The sequence below is a fragment of the Equus asinus genome, chromosome X, assembly GCF_041296235.1.
Source record: "Equus asinus isolate D_3611 breed Donkey chromosome X, EquAss-T2T_v2, whole genome shotgun sequence".
Taxonomy (NCBI): domain Eukaryota; kingdom Metazoa; phylum Chordata; class Mammalia; order Perissodactyla; family Equidae; genus Equus; species Equus asinus.
In genome coordinates, this window is record NC_091820.1 from 121,878,898 (window position 1) to 121,896,061 (window position 17,164).

Below are 17,164 nucleotides of genomic sequence, written 5' to 3' on the forward strand. Positions count from 1 at the left end.
ATGACCACGATAAAAAAATTAACTAAAAAAACCAACTAAATTAGAAAAGTAAATATTATATGGCATTTGCCTTACTGATGACTTGAATTCGTATACTACCATGTTATCTTTCAGATATTTTTCCCATATATAAAAAAAGATTTTTAGGAGACAATAATTAGGAGTTTCAAAGTAGAAATTGAATTTGTAAAGCTTATCACAGAACGTCGAGTTATATTTTTCCCCACTCAGTCCTAAGTTGAAAGAAGTTTCTTAGTGCTTTTTTTCTTATTTCAAAAAACACACGAAGTTGCACTTGGTAGTTTGGCATCTGCTCAAGAGTGACAACACGCAGACGCAGACTGCCTGTACTAGGTGGTTATTAATTTACCGCTCTTTAGCTATGCAAATAGACATATTCTGCCAACACAAAAGTGGAAGCAGAATTTTGTGTAGCACCGCCCATCCCGATTTTTATTCTGGTTCTGTAATCACAAATGAGAAATCTGACTTCATGTAAACTGTTAGGCTTCTAACATTCAGGAACTCGAGTTCAAGATGCAAGTTAATTCTTTGTACTTTTTCTTCTATCAGAATAACAGGTGCTAATTACTATTTTTGAAATAAAATATAAATCTAAGAGTCGTAAAATGTTTTTTCTTAAGGTAGAGAGTGGGCCAAGTGTTTGAAAGAAAAATAACTTATAAATGACTTTGTAAAACACGAACACTTCACAGGCTATTAACTGAATCTTTGGAAAAGTCAGGTCTCCCAACAAAGCTTTTATTCTACCTCATACGCTGAACTCTTATGGTTTTAAAATATTCAACTTGCCTTTACTCTTTTTTGGGGGGTAGAGGGGGTGAGCCTGCCAGCTGGTTAGAAGCCAAGAGTTATCCAGTCAGACCTGAATGGAAAAATCTACGATTTGTTTATTTCATAGTTCAAGTTCAAAAGCAAGAGACAATTTAAATAATAAAAGGGTAACAGGAAAAAATGCAAAGAAAGAAAACAAATCAGTAAGAGTCCAGAAGAACCTTCAAGAATATTTAATTCGGAAAATGTTATTGGTTTAGAGAACTTGACTGAAAGAAAACAGCTGGGCAGAGTTCAAGGTTCTAAATTAAAGACAATCTAACAAGGTCTATGGGGATAACTCTTTGAGCCACATTTTGGAGACCAGATTCATTTCTCCCAAGTAAAAGTAATAGCAGTCTAAGCTGAAAAGGAAATTCCTCACAACTGAGGTAGTTACTAAGTATCAGCACATTTTCCAAGTTCTCACAAGGCAGCTTAGCTATTTACAATCCATTTCTCCTCATACATAAATGGAGTGCCTTTTCAATTTTATGTCCTCGGATTTAAAAAAAAAAAAAAACACCACTTATACACACCAGCCAGAATATGCCTATTTTATTAACATCATGCTTTAATAAATAACTGGCTACTTCTAATAAAATTAAGCCTCTGTTTACAACAGCCCCCGATATTTCATTTTGACCATTCTGCAGAATTTGGTGTAAAAACTTGAATGAAATGTAGACCCTGAGCTATCAAGTACTTATGTTTCAATATAAAAATAGAGCATTACTCTTACAACTGAAGGTTGAACAATAACACAAACAACCTCTTTGCGCATTTCAGCTCCTGTAGAATTGGGATCTTAATGGCTGTCGAAAGCAGGAAGAGACTTGCAGAATCTTACTCTTTCTGAAGACTTCTGAGAACTCCTTTTAAAGTGATTTGTCACATTCTCATAGTTTTATGAGCTGTCATTTGGTAAAGACACAAGGAAAGGGTTCCTAAGGGGCCAAGGCAGTTGTTAGTCTTTGGCCTGGGACAATAGATATGGCTTTTGCCAGTTCACCCACGTGGCTAAGGGTCACTGCTAAGATGTAGTTTTCTCAGCTCCACCTGCCCTCCCCTCGAAAAACAACACCACATGAAAAACTCTGGACACCCAGATGTTCCCAAGTGAGCTTCTTGGCTGATGGGGTAGCACAGAGCTGTGAATGAACCACTGCAATTCCTTTGCCTTTCTGATCAGAGGGGGCTGGGCAAGAAAAACACTCAAATAAGACACCTCAGAATCGCTTTAAAACAACTGGGATCCCCAAACAAATGCAAATACACTTGCACAGACAAAAACTTTGCTCGAGTGTTGACAGCTATTCCCTGAGCCCAGGCTGTACCCCAATTCTGGCTAGTCCCCCGACAGCTCCCTCTCTACGGCTGGGTTTGAAATCTGGAACACTGTAACAAGGGAGACCAAATGAGATTGTTGGTCACTTATTTCTGTCGTTGGGATACCAAGTGAAAGAGGGTCAGTGCGGACACAAAGACCAGCACACAGTGGCTTGCTAATTTGCCTGGATAAAAAACAAAAAACAAAAAACAAAAAACCCCACCCCCAAACTAAGTATGAACATGTGATACATGGGACTTTCTGAATGCCTTCTATCTTTCTAGTGAGAATGTATTAAGAATCTTCTTCTAAATGGGTTACACTTTAAGTATAAGCGGGCTCAAGAAATGGACTGATCTTAGTTTATGCAATTCAACTCGACCAAAATGGGTAGTCTGCAGTCTCTTCCAGTCGCCAGCTATAAATGAAGTATAACCTTCTTCTTGTACTGATGCTTCCAGACAACCTGACAAGTGGCTCAGAAGCCCGCCTGTGCCTTCACATTCTGTCCTAACTTAATAATAATAATAAAAACAAAATCACCTCCACTTCTCTCCAGATGAGGCAACTAAAACAACAGGTATAAATGGAAATTTTACTGCTTGTTGGGCTTTTTCTTTTAATAAGATAACATGATAAATAAAACCTGCTTCTGTACAGCTATTTAATATTTCAGAAATACGTACATGTTACATGCCAAGAAAGGACCCTGGTTTTCTTGTAAGAAACAAGGTGAGCTCATAACTGAAGGAAAAAAACCCCACAAACAAAAAGAAAAACAACAAACAAACAAGAGTGATAAATCACAAATGCACAACTACCTACAGTTCTGTACCTACACTGTCAGCCACATTTAACATGATTCTGGGGGAGCAGGAACTGACTTTACGTACAAGTCCCCTTTTCCTGCAAAACTGAATGAGAAAACAAAGTCAGCATTTTTTAAACCAGTGGCCATATAGTAAAAACTGTACATCGTTGTCCATTCATTTAAAAAGCAAAGTCACTAGGATGGTATAAAAGTGATAACCGGTGCCTTTTTAACAGGTCAATGATGAACACGTTTTCTCTAAGATTGAGAATTATCTCCACTCTCTCTGCATAACCAGGAACAAGATGCAGAAGATAGTGAGGAGGTAGGGCTGTGCCCCAGGATGGGCACTAGCGCTGTTGGCTTTATCATTGGCATTCTTCCCAGAGTGGTCAGTTGCATTATACTCAAACTCCGAAGGACACTGCTGATACTCACATCCGCTTCCACTTCCTTCTCCACTGTTTTCATCACCTATTTTTAAAGAAATGGAGTAGAGATTTCATTCTGCCTGTTCTCATCACAAGGCATACAAGAACAACTTGTACTTTAGAACTACAAATGCTTACTGATATCAAAGAAGTCCACATCATTTCCATTGTAAGCATTCTTCATTTTACTGGTCATAACTCTTAGAGCCATGATTTGACGAAGGATCACTATGTCTGGTTTGCTGGTGTCAACCTGGACCTCTGGATTATTGCCCTGGTTGGCTAATCCATTTCCTGTCACTGCAAACAGGTATCTGAAATGAGAAACGACCCCAATAAGATGGTCAGTAAAACAAAAAGTTACAGAAGATCATCAAAGATTTCTGTCTAGATTCTAGTATTTCCACTGAGTGCAATAAGCTGGAAGCTCTTCCATTTCTAGTGAGCCTAATTTCTCCTTTTCCTGAGTATACGTCTTGTTTCTTCAACTTGACTGTGACCTTTTGGAAAGCTACCCCTTTTGCAGAGGATGGTGCGTCAGAGTAAAGTGCCGATAAAGTGGGTACTTATCTAAGTTACTGAGTGTGTGTGGGGATGAGGGGGCGGGGGCATCATCAAATAAGAGAATGAGACCTTTTGAGAAATGGTGCTTTATGAGGCCAGGCCACTAGGCAAAGAACCACAGGATATCAAACATCTGAAAAATGACACTATTGTAACAGCTTGATCCCTGGTTGTAGCCTTAATGCCAGAACATAACTACTATCACAAACTTTTGCCCCAGTACTCTTTACAAGTAGCTGGACGCCTTCCTAATACTTCTATTAGAAAGCCCATTCCTAAAGACGTCTAGAAGCCGTCCATGTTGTTGCCACCTACCGGGAATTGCTTCACAATGCCTCAGTTAACACCTGAGAAAACCCTCTCTGAAGGTTACCCAAGCATGTAGGAAGGGACAGACTGCAAATCTGCTCAGTGGAGGCTAACCTGCTTTTGCCTTTTCCATTCCAGCAGTCATCCTCATTGCCATTTCCTGCAGCCATCCTCTCATCATTGCAAACGTTGCTAGGAAGAGAGGACCAGAACTTCTTGGCCTGCTTCAGTTTCTCCTTGACATCAGTAACCTAATGAAAAGAAAAAGAAAAGACCTCTGTAAAACAATACAAAACCACCTTATAGATGTGCCTTTTGCTCATTTCTAAAGTATCTCCAGAGTGATATGCAATTCATTTTCAACTTCAGTCACAACAGAAAAATGCAGATCAAATTTATACTTAGAAATACAAAATCGCTCAAAGGAGTTAATAGTTGAAATGTTCTCAAGGAGCTGGCTAGATCCACTGTCCACTCTACCTCTTCATTATAACTACCATCTGAGGCCCACCAGGTTCGGTGTCCTAGAGATACAATGACAAGACACAGTCTCTTCTCATAGGGCTTTTATACTCAGGATCAAGCTTACATATTATCCACTCTGAAACTGGCCTGTCACTGTGCTTCCTCCCCACCCACCCCTGCGACCTCAGGCTCCCTCCTCTATGTTCCTCCTCCAACTATATTTGTAGCACGTTGTTGTGAATAAAGCAGTTTGCTTACATTTCTCCTTCTCCCATCCTGCCCCTTACTATACATCACCTAAGTTAGTAAGCTGGGGTATCTGCTTCTCTCTCTTGGTTGGGACTTTCTGAGAACAAAGACCTGTCTTATTCCTCTGAGCCTCGCTGTAACTAGCACAGTGATGCTTAGTAAATACATGGTGAAACAACAGGGAGGTTTTGAGCTAAGACTTACTACATCACGTTTCCTAGACTACGTAGGAACTTTCTGAGCTAGAAAATGAGAGAGGCAGATTCACTGACATCCACACGCAATTTGCTTGAAAAGTTTCACCTAAAGACCCACACTTGAAAGCCTTCCAACTAAAAATGCATTTTGAGCAAATGTTTTCAGTTCTTTGTCATTAAACATGGCCATTCCTGCCAAAGTGCTCACCAGTCGGTCCAAACTAGTGCCAGCTGCTGTGGTTGGGCGTTCCTCGGGGTGATACGGTCTGAAGCGAGCACTGAAGGCACTTTCAGAGAGGGAACGGGTAATTCGTCCAGCTGGGAGAGGCTTGGGGGGTCCGCATCCCTGGAAAACCTGCATTGGAGCAAGCGGGGTCACATTAGGGAAGTCACATCACGAGCTGAAGGGGGGGGTCCCAGCTCTCCTTTCCAGTATCCTGCCTTCATTACCTTCTGAGACACTTGCACACTATTCTCCTGCATGTTCATAATAGCGTCAGAAATCTTCACATCAATGGGATCCATGACCGATTCAATGTTGAAAGGACCCTCTAGCCTCTCCGCGACCATCAGCATAGCATCTAACAGGAGGTTTGGGGAAAAACAATACAGCGTAAAAAGGAAATCATTAGTTCAGCCTTAGATAATCAGTCTGATTATTTTACTGTCTTTGTTTCCCGTGGGGGGTGGGGGGTAGGAGGGATGGCATGCATCGTAATTAATTCATGTTTTCATGTCTATTTCTATTCCACCAAACTGCATTTAGTCACTATGCATTGCTAGCTCTCTAAAGTGTGAAGTGGCCAGATGAATGCTTTGTTCCACAGCAAGGAAACCCAATCAGGAATGTTCAATTATACTGATGATTCCTTCATATGTCAGTGGCTGTCACTGTAAGGCTCTGAGCTAGCTCCCAGCTGACAAACCTAAGGCTGGGGGCAGAATAACACGCCATTTCCCCCAGACTTCCTAGGATCTTTTCGTTTCAGGTTCCACTTACAAGAGTCAAAAACATAAATCAGCTAAAATCCCGGAATACCAATTCCTTTCTTTCATTTTTTAATGAAACCTTTTCAGATCCTTGAGTGCACAGTTGGAAAATACAAATGAAAGTGTGTTCTCCTAGGAATTCTAATGACTTTTCAAATAATGAAATTTTGAAAAATGCAATTTCTGTATTAAGATAAACTTCCCATTTCAAATACAAGGGCCTCAATTTATTTTAAAGCAAATAGACCTCTTTATTCTAGTGAAAAGACAACATAAGACACAGTACACAGGAACCATGTGCTCACAGTGTGTATCATCATTGATTACTTTGCAAGTCACTTTTAACATTTTGGAGGAGTCTAGAAATGTTTCGGTACACACTCAGTAGCAAACAAAATACAGATTTTTTTTGTTTGGGATTTGTTGGGATTATGAGATTTAGTACTTTTGCCTGAAAAATACTTATTGAGCGAAATTAGGAGAAATTGGAAATGTTATCTCCAAATGAGAAACAGGATGCTTCAATCGTGACAAGCAGTGAATTTTTCAACTTGTTCTCTCCCCTTTACACTCCAGTGCTTAAAGCACAGCAGGAAAAGGCTAGGCCCACATTCTCCACAGCCCTCAGGAAGTCCAAGGACAGCTGCTAGAATGAAGGGCTAGTTCCCAGAAGATGGTGTGTCCTTCTCAAAGAAGGCTGCAGGCCACAGCTGAACTTCTACCTCAACACTCTAGTGGAACGAAGTTTCAGCCCCAGCATACCAACGAAATCAAGTGTGGTCATCAACCTTTCACCTTCAACCTAGAACAAATGCAACGCAACATTTTCAAGCACGGGGTCATTTCTCTAAACTCCAACTGCGATGTCACAAACCACAAATAGATTTCCGTGAAATGAAATTTTTTTAAAATAACAAATGAAGTTTCAGATTGCATTGTAGTAAGCTCCAATAAAGTGATGCTTCCAACCTCTAAGTAAAAAGGCTGCCAGCATGAATATACGATTCTACTAGAGGAAAGAAAAAATGCTTTTGATGTGCTAGCAAAAGGAGACTTTTGTAAACAAGTGGAGCACAACTTAAATGTGTTCATCATTGTCAAAGCATCAGGGCTGCCACATACAGAAAGGACATGCCTTCATAGCTGAGAAGTCATCACTTGCTCCAACAAAAAATATTATGAATGGACAGAGGATAAACATCCAAAATGCAGAGGTTTAAACAAACAAACAAACAAACAAACAAAAAAACCCAGACATTTTGTAACTACTTATTCCCCTGGTGGCAGTAAGAGTCCAGATCACTGATGTGTTTGTGAAAGACTGAAAGGAAACATAAACCCCAATTCTTCTGGCTGTTTAGCGTCTTTGTAAACTCTGAGCCGGCTGGCCATACACAAGGGCCTGGGAATGGAGAGTGAAGCCGGGCCTTTGTTGGGGCCGGTGCCATGGCGTTGTGTGTTGCGCAGCTGAAGAATGTGAATGAGCCGCATTCTGCCTGTAGCCTGCAGCCTAGGAGCCCAAGCTGCCTCTAAACCCTGGAGGAAGTCATGATGGGCTATCAGTTGAGTTCTTCTGCAGAAGCAGCCAGTTCTGATTAGAGGCCCCAAGAGAAATCCAAAGATTGTTGGTTTGGTGTTTGGTTTTCTTCTGGTTGATCTAGGCCACAGGTCTCTTATTTATGGGATACATGACCACTTCCTGCCTCCTGCCAAGAACTGGCTGGTGTCCCTGCCAGCAATCCCAATACTCCAATACTAAATTCCTGCTGTCAGCAACATGTGACATTAATAAGGTTGGCTATGAGTCAAATGAATGTTAACACACCTACAGTATGTGATGGAGAATAAGTTGCACCTAAGCCTAATTTATGATTCTTCAGAAACTGACTTGGGGGGCATATTTGGTTTATTTTTCAAACTGAAGGTTTCATGTAACCAACCTCTTAGAAAACCAAGTTCAAGGTGTTTGCAACTATTTGGATCCACCTTGATGATAAAGGTTGATAACACATTAATAGACGCAGTTAAAGAGAGGAAGGGGAGGGCATGGCAGCAACAAGGCTGATTTGGAACTCATCCTTAGTTTCTTAAAGGGTCTAGTCCAACTGCAGGATTTCAGTGCTCAGGATGCTAGCACTGAGCACCCCCCGCCCCCTGCAACAAAGAATCCCCTTCTCACTAGAGAAAGCGATTCCTTTTGCACTGTGCCACCAATAATCAGAAACCCACATCTTCAGCTTCACAACTCGACTGGAAGGACAAAAGGCAGTTTCCCGACTTAACCCCAAGATCTGATTTAAAGAAGTGGGGGGAAAAGCCCTTGACCATTCCTTAACCGCAGCCATTTAAAGGAGAAAGAAAAATTCCCTGCTAAGAAAAAAAACTTCTAGCAGAGGCATGTAAATTAGGACTGAATTCTACAACCACAGAGCAAATTAATTAAAGCCCTGTGAAAATTCATGAGAAAGCACTGGAGATTAACAATGTCTATTACTCCTGGCCTCTTACAGCAGCTTGTTAGAAATAAAAATATAATACCCACTAAAAATGAAGTTTAGATACAATTATATACTTCATCTCTCCAAAAAGTATCATTTAAAATAATAGCAAAATTGATTCCGAAATCCTATCAATTCCCACTTGGGTTTACTTCTGTTTCTTGAAAGATAACAAATGTAATTCTTTAAACCCATACTAAGAGCAGTAACAGCAACTTAAGTTTTCCTTGTTTTAGAGTACCTGGTTGAAAACAGTCATTAAGCAAGCCAGAGTATGGTTTTAATTTAATATGGACTTGCAAGCTCTTGGAAAACTATGCAAAAGAATTTGTATTTTAATACAAGGATATGAGCTAAAGTTTCTGCCAGACATGTCAGAATAACAGAATAGTGCAGGAGACATGCCCCTCTGCACTTGGTTCTTGACTTGTCTGTAGAAAAGTCAGCAAAACTAGATCATTGTGTCATCACGCGTTTTCTGTGCTGTGTGGCCTTTGCCCAGAGAACTAGTGTGTTAGATATTATAGGGGAAAGTGAAAAGGCTAACCAGCTTCTTAAAAAAAAAAAAAAAAAAAAGAATTTAGCAAAACTGAATTACAAACTTGACATTTGGGTATCAGGATGAGAATGGGATTAAAAAAGAGAGAAAGCAAAAACATCAACTTTAGATCTGAAAGTGCCATGGGCTTTTATTTCCATGGGAAATATTTTAAAGCAACCATTTCTCCCGTGGCCTCATTCTCGACACGATGTGCCATTTGTGCGTGTGTGTCTTCACTGGTCTTATGCCTTCCCTTTCACGGCATTCTGCTTTTCTGTGTGTACAAGATTTTTTCAGGTCTTCTAGCTTTGAGCTATTTAGGCTACAATTGTGCTGAAGTGCTTAATATTCACATCTTTTTTTTTCCTCCTGTGTCAGTATTCTCACGAATCTGTTGGAGCCAATTTACTGATGCACTTTCAAAGAGAGTTAATATGGTAATTAGCTCTCATGCACACTAGAAAGTGTTCCCCAGCTCCAACCCCCCCACCAAAAAAGAAGCCAGCAGACTGCATCCATGTTCCCAGGATGCAAACAAACAACTGAAAAATAGGTGCTTATAAAGACACTCAAATTCTGCAATTATGCAAATGTGACTGGCAGATGGGCAAAAATCTGAGTTTCTTTGTGTGAGCTGTTAGTATGTGTGTGTGGCCCCATGAGCACTCAGCATTAGGAGATCCGACACTGGTCACTGAGGTTTCGGGACCAGCATATGCATTAAGTAGGCACCACGGGACTCAATGACAGGACATTTAAATTATCCTTAATTTGTCCTGTCCACAAATCATAATTAACCCTCTCCGAAACTGGTCACTTCACTTATATTGCTGTCTGGGTTCCAGTAATGGTTTTCTATGTTGAAGGTATATGCGAGAACACTTACCTCTAAAATTAGGGCAAAAGTCCTTCAATTCTTACTAGAGCAGTCTCTTGGTGTTAAATCCTCCACAGAAACAGAAGCCCTAATTTTCTAATTGGATCTCACCTGATCCAAATATCCAGCGAGTATGCAGCCAGTGTGCAGAAGATTAGGTTGCAGTGTAACACATATAACATTATTAAAACCACTGTGACAACTCAGCGATGGCTCTACGCCAGTATTTACACGGATACAAGCCTATGATGCATAACTAAAACTGACCTTTAGGGGAAAAATATCAAAAAGTCACTTTCTTGTTATGAAAACTTGGTATTCACCGTGTCTAACGTCTTCAGAAATGCCACCATTAGTTCAAGGGAACATTTACTTGTAAAATGGTCTGAACTTTGAGTACAGTTAGAACTCTGGCAAACACTAAATCATGAACAGAAATTTCATAGTTGACAATTCCAATATTCCTTGTGGCTGGAAGCTGAGCTATCTCCAGCGACACAAATACACTAATCGACTTGCTCACCTATGAAATTGTTCCACTCAAAATCAAGATCCCCTTGGTTGGCCAAACAGCCTCTCATGATGTTGGAGCAGTAGTTGTAACACGGCTTCACAGTCACGAGCCCCTGGCAGTGGGAGCAGTAGATCATCTTCAACAGAGCGTGGGTACACTGGGCTGTGGGATTTACCTGATTCGGGGGAAGAAAAAGACAATGGCAGGGTGAAGAGAGACACAGAATTTGCAAGCCCATCACGTTGACACTGAGGGCTTGGCCATGTATTTAACTTAAGAGTGAGTTGTGATGGATCATATTTAGCAGGCCTGGCCCGCTTCCTGAAGAGGTGAATTAGATTAAGATTAGAGACAGGAAAGGTATGTGCTGGGACAAGGGGGGTGTGGGGACAGGGATGAGCAGCGCATGACCTTAAATAACCAAGTTGTATATTTCTCCCACCCTGTAAACAACTCCCATTCCTCCTCCATCCCCCGTCCCTGTCTCTCAGTCTCTGTCTCTGTCTCTCTCACACACACGCTCTCACTCTTAGTCATTTTAAATGGCTCAATTATTTCACAGTCCTTTTACAAATAAATTTCCTGGATCAGCCATGAGACACACTAGCAGAGGCTACCTTTACCTGTCCATCACACAGGGCCTGCTATGGCCTCTACCATCACTGTGTTTGTCTTTGCCAGCTGGGAACGCAAGCACATCTTCTTTTCAAACACACTGACTACAAAACTGCCCTTTGAAATTTAACCCCCCATTCAACGTTAGAAGGGTACCTAGTGTGTAGTCCATTCTGTGCCAGCAGCTGTGCAGAAGGCAAAATTAGTGCATTTTACAGGGAAGAATATGAAAAAACTTAAATTGAGGGTTACATGAAGGTCTTCAAGGGCTTGGGAGCAGTAAAGCACAAAATGCTCAGGGAACACTTAACGGAAGAGGTGAGACTTCCGTTAAATTTTGAAGAGGTTGGATTTAAGTGGTTAAATGAAGGGAGAACATCCCAGGTGGGGAGAATGAAATGAACAAAAGCTCTGAGAGAATGTACCAAGCACATCATGGCATCTTAGAACGGGGTTGAGAAATTGTGGGAAATAAGGTTGGATGCATAGAGTGTGTGCGTGACCAGAATTTACAGGGGCTTAGACACCAGGCAGAAACCAAGACAAAATATGGTAGGACACAGGGGGCTACTAAAAGTTCATGAGGAAGGGAGGCAACAAGGATGAGAGCAGTACTGAATTCGGACTCGGCTGGCTGTCCTCTGCAGAGAAATTAGACTTAGTTTCATTTTTCTACTTCTAGGAGGTGAAACTGTCTGGGGCATAGAAAAGCTGATTCCATCCTGTCACTCATTTCCATCAATGCTTAGAAAGGATCATGGCCAGGTGTCACATGCTGGCAGCTAACCAACAGTTCCTGTCTTCTCAATCTCTCTGCTCCACCCTCCTCTTTTGGAGTCAATATCAGAGGATTAGTGCATTCCTCTCTATCACTACCAACCAGCGCTGCAAAGACAAGACTTTGGAAAGCAGATACCGCCACAGGGAACAGATGCTGAGAGGCAGGGCAGTCCAGCAGTGCACCTGCTCTCGGGTGCGACTTTGGATACACTTATCAACAGCACCCTTAGGAACAGGAACAGGGGATTAGTACTGTCAGGAGGAAAACCTAACACTATTAGGCTCCGACCTGATGTGTACACACACACACACACACACACACACACACACACACACACACACACATCCTCTTATCTCAAACAGAACTCCAGCCTAAAAGCGGGAGAATATCCAACAACAAGATGGTAATTGTATACACTAAAAATCAACATTCCCTATGAAGAATTAGGACTTTTCCACAGTTTTAACCAGTCCCAAATGTTTTTCTAGGCACTAAATTCATCCTTTTAACTATGTATTAATGTACAGTAAAATCTTGGCTAACCAATACCCTGGAGGAATGACCATTCTGGATAGCTAGATTTTCTGGATAGCTAAAGGTTCATTCCTTTAAAGTCACAGATGGTTAGGCTTTTGATACTTGTCTGCCCTCTCACTTTACAGATGAGCAAACAAGACTAGAGAGAGAAGGTGGCCAGAGAATTATAGGATCATAGAAGTCTTTAGAGTTGGGAGGGGCCTTAGAGATTACTGAGTACAGCTTTCACATTTAAGAGATAAAAAAACCAAAGCCAAAGAGATTAGTTGACTTGCTGACAGTCACCCTGCTACACTGGATTCTAGTACTGCACCTTATCGAACATTCGTGATGAAAAGATTTCCCACATCTATCATGTTTCCCTGCCTTCTTAAACAGAATACATGAAACTCTAATCTTACACATCAGTTGCTTTCTTCTCCATTTTTCTTTAGGTTCCACATCGGTGAGACTGCTAAATGGCTGGATTTTAGGGAAGTAAAGAGTTATTATGTAAATGCTTATGAAAAATCATGGACTACTAAGTGGCATTTGTTGAACATTAACGCTTAAGAAAAAACAATGCCCTAGTAAGAAGAGATGTAGAACACTAAAATGTCAACAAATAGTTACTGAGCACCTATTATGTGTCGGGGATTATTCTACAATGTACGTGATTAGGTAGAAAGGCAAGGAGAAATTTCTACGTTACAATATGGAAACTGTTCTAGAAAACACAAAGAAGTTCCAAAATGGTATATAGGCCATTTGGAAGTAAGCAAAAGTTTTAAACTCAGTAGTTATATTTGAGAAAAATTTTTTTTTTCCAAAGAAGTCCTTTCCTACTCTTTTTCATTTTTAACTCTAGGAAGTGGTCCACTGTAGTCTTAGTTCAATTGTAAGTCAAATCATTTGTGCAGTAGACCTTGCAGTACTCTCAAAATAAGTTGATGGAGGCTCAAATTTTAAAAACAGAGACCAAACTAAATGACAGTAGGGTTTTATTAGAGGGATTATGAAGCTGGGTTTCGTGGGGGGTTTTTTTCCGTTTCATTCTTTGGCTAAGTACTGGCTCAGGCTCTACACATGATTTGTTGTGTAACTACTAAAACTGATCACAAGGAACTCAACTATAACATACCTCAGCAACACTATATAGTACCAGAACTGAGAAGAGAGATGGGGAAGTTATAAGAAAACTGGAATGAGAAAGGACACATGAATACCAAAGTTAGAGAAAATCTGTCTTTCGTCTCATGACCGCTAATCAAGACCACTATGCAATATTTTACATCAAGGGAATTCAGAACCCCGGAAACAAACTCCTTGTGTGGGATGAGGCCCTAGTATAAAGAGAAGGGTGTTAAAACAGTCATGCACCCTAAAGAAACAGTGTTCATCACCCCAGAGGAAGGGCCAATAATGGGACTACTCCCCAGGTCTTGGGTCTCCACCCTCACCGACCTGACCAAGCTCAGGATGGTGAACCCAGAGTGCCAAGGACCAGTTCTAGCTTCTGACTTTGGACTCACCCAGTGGCTAAACAAAATGGCTGCCTCTCTTTCGGAATCTTCAAGGGGTTCATGGTAAGAAGTAATGGTAGGTGAGTAAAAGAGCCAAAGGGGTACCACTGCCACAGGGAAGAAAAAGGGAAACAGTATACAGTACTTCAATCTGAATTCCTTCATGGAGTTTCTGATGAAAGTCTAGCATCTCCTTGATCCAGTCATGGCTCTAGCTGTCGTGATATACTAGGCCCTGGTGAGTGCTCCTTCACAAGCTCTCAACGGCCTCTCCACCATAGCAGGGGCAAACCTTTCACCCATACACAAATGTAATAGTGGACTAAGTCATACTTTCTCCTGGGGAACTACTAATTTTGAAAGGAAATTCAAGTTCATTCACATTCTACTCCCTTGTAACACTCACAATCAATTACTTTTCTTGAGTCTCCAAAAAACTTATTTACTGAAGTAGATTTACTCCAGAAGACCCAAGATCAAGTGGTAGATGACGCCATATGGGGATTAACAAAAGGGGTAACCATACTCCAAGGTATTCCTTTAATCCTCAGTTATGTATTGATTCTCTATGATATGGCATGTCACTTACAATGATCAATCTGATCGCTTCTTTGGGTCACAGCTCTTGATCAACACTGATATGTTTTCCTTTTCTTTAGAAGGATCGTTGAGCCCAGATATAAATGACTTCCAGAATCCTGGGGGCTGAGGTAGGAGTTGGGGTGAGGGTTATGATTGTTCTTATAAAAGTCACATTTTTCAGACCTCTCACAGATTAAATAGTTAATTCTCAAAATGATTCTGAGAAAGAACAGGGAAAGGAAAACTGTACACTCCTCCCTTCCTCCTTTGAACCACTAACACAAGAATTGATTAATGGTCTCAAAGAAAATGCTTAGTTTCCATGGTTTCATGATCATGGATGTCTTGATGTCAAGATTCAAGAGAAAAATATCTTGTTATATGTCAGAATTACTTGTCTACTGATAGCTTTACTGGGATCTATTGATTGATATCATATAGTTACAGAGTACTATGTGCCAGGCTCCGTTCTAAGTACTTTATATGTATGAATTCATTTAAACCTCAAAATAATCATGAGATGAGTATTATCATTGCATTTCACAGATGAGAAGCAACGGCCCAAAGAAATTAAAGGATTCACACAAGACATTCCAGTAAATGGGCCAAGATTTGAATCCAGGCAGTTTGGTTCTAGAGCAGGTACACTTGACTTCCCTGATGTGTTAACAGACTGTAGGAACCTTCAAGGGCAGCACATGAGGCTGGTCCTTCTCCAGAGTGCCGAGACCTAGTACCAGGCATCCATACACAGTGAACACTAAGCGATGGGGCTGGATGTTCTCTAGTGAGAATTTGCAGTTTTCAAATTTATTGACCAAATGAACCTGTTTTTATGTTGGAGGGCAAGCTAGGATGCAACTGTTCTACATGGAACAATACTTGACTGGACACTTGGATGAGATGACACTGATTAATACACAATAATGACTTATTCAGCCAATGCTATACCCTTAGAACGGTTCAAGATGCTATAGGGGTGAGAAATATATAAATCACTCACCAGCCTCGGCTCACAAAGAACTCAAAGGCTCAAGTAAACACGGCTGGACATGAAGAGAAAAAGAGTTCACTTGAACAAAACAAAACAGAAAACAGTATGTATTTTACCAAAGTTTTAACACTTTGAAAGAATTGCAACTAAAGGTAGCAGAGATTATCAACTTCTAATAGAAAGCAGAACACTATTTATATAAGAAAAAGGTTTCGACATTATTTATGTAAGAATGAAGTGGTTTGTTTACTTTGAGGGGGCAGTATGATAGAAAGGGAACATCATCCAGACTTAATACCTTTCTGTTAAACCAAAATCAGAGTTAATGATCCATAATGACAATATATTAATAGCCAATTTCCAAGTCTTATAAAGTCCTTCGAGACTGACTAAGGTCTTTCTAAACGTTAAGGTAACCCCAGGGGGTACCTTAGAATGTAGATTTTAGCAGCCAGTCTGTTTCACGGTAAAACGTAGTGATTGGAAGAATCCTCATTTCCCTTTTATCTTATTAAGACTCTTTTTAAAATACTCATTCCTGCCTGCCTCATGATATATACTTAATATTACATCTGCATGTCATTTCTGCTAGAAAAAGCCTTTGCAGAAAAGTCTCCTTCGCTGCAAAGATTCTTTTAATATAGATTAAGATTTTCTACCAAATACCCTGTGTTTTCTAAACACCACATTAAAAACTACTGCAAGCAGCCTGAAAAATGAAAAAATGCTGGAGCAGAACTCCTCGTGCAGCCTGGATTTCATTTCAGTAATTCAGAATGAGCCTTAAGCCACATTACACAGTGATGGCAGTCAACATGCTGCACTGGAGTTAAAAACACATTTCCTTTTAGTTTATTCCAATTCCTTACATTCGCAGCAACATTTTTTTTCTCCTGCACAACCAATAGTACCAAACAAAGAGAAAAGGTCTAGATTTTATCTGTTGCTTGGTAACATAAGCACCCAATAAAAGTAACAGGAAATAGTTTCCAAAATTATGGTAAAAGAAAAAGATAGGGAACCCAAACATGTCGTGAGATGTGATGAGTTTATTCAACAACTTCCGAACTCGTCTTGAATTCAATGCACACACACAAAAGAAAGGAGCATGCGACGTTCCGATTTGCCTGATGATATAATTTTTAAGTCATAAGGAAATATATGGAATAAACTAGGATTCATTGAGGAATACTTGTAGATACACTGTAGATAAAATTGAAGCTGCATAAATATTTGAAAGTATGTCTTGTTTTGTTTTAAATTAATTATTAGACTCAGTTATGAGCTGTAGGTCGGAGCATCTTTGTATCAGTCCCCTTGTAGAGGGCTCAATTTTTGTTTTGAGAGCATGTGACCTCTATTCATTCAGTCCTTGACAGCCCCCCACTCCCAACATCCCCATCTCCACCCTCCACTATAGCTAGAGTCCCACCATCCTCTGCAATTCTAGTCTTTCAGGTTGTGAGTAAAAATAATATTAAGGGTTGAAGAAATGTCTACGTTTTGCTTCTTAAAAGCTTTCCATATTGGCCATTTTTAAATT

The 17,164-nt window shown here is 40.4% G+C and overlaps 1 protein-coding gene across 2 annotated transcripts in view; it reads right to left on the reverse strand.

The window, feature by feature from the left end:
* Positions 1 to 1,013: 1,013 nt before the first annotated feature.
* GPC4 (glypican 4) overlaps positions 1,014 to 17,164 on the reverse strand; it is a 104,505-nt gene continuing 88,354 nt past the window's right edge. For both annotated transcript variants that reach the window (XM_044763614.2, XM_014858453.3), the window contains exons 4-9: positions 10,620 to 10,785; positions 5,641 to 5,771; positions 5,399 to 5,545; positions 4,394 to 4,530; positions 3,545 to 3,720; positions 1,014 to 3,449 (exon numbers count right to left, since the gene is read on the reverse strand). In XM_044763614.2, the coding sequence (XP_044619549.1) occupies positions 3,247 to 3,449; positions 3,545 to 3,720; positions 4,394 to 4,530; positions 5,399 to 5,545; positions 5,641 to 5,771; positions 10,620 to 10,785 (960 nt within the window). In that variant the 3' untranslated portion in view covers positions 1,014 to 3,246. The remainder of the gene's footprint in view (positions 3,450 to 3,544; positions 3,721 to 4,393; positions 4,531 to 5,398; positions 5,546 to 5,640; positions 5,772 to 10,619; positions 10,786 to 17,164) is intronic.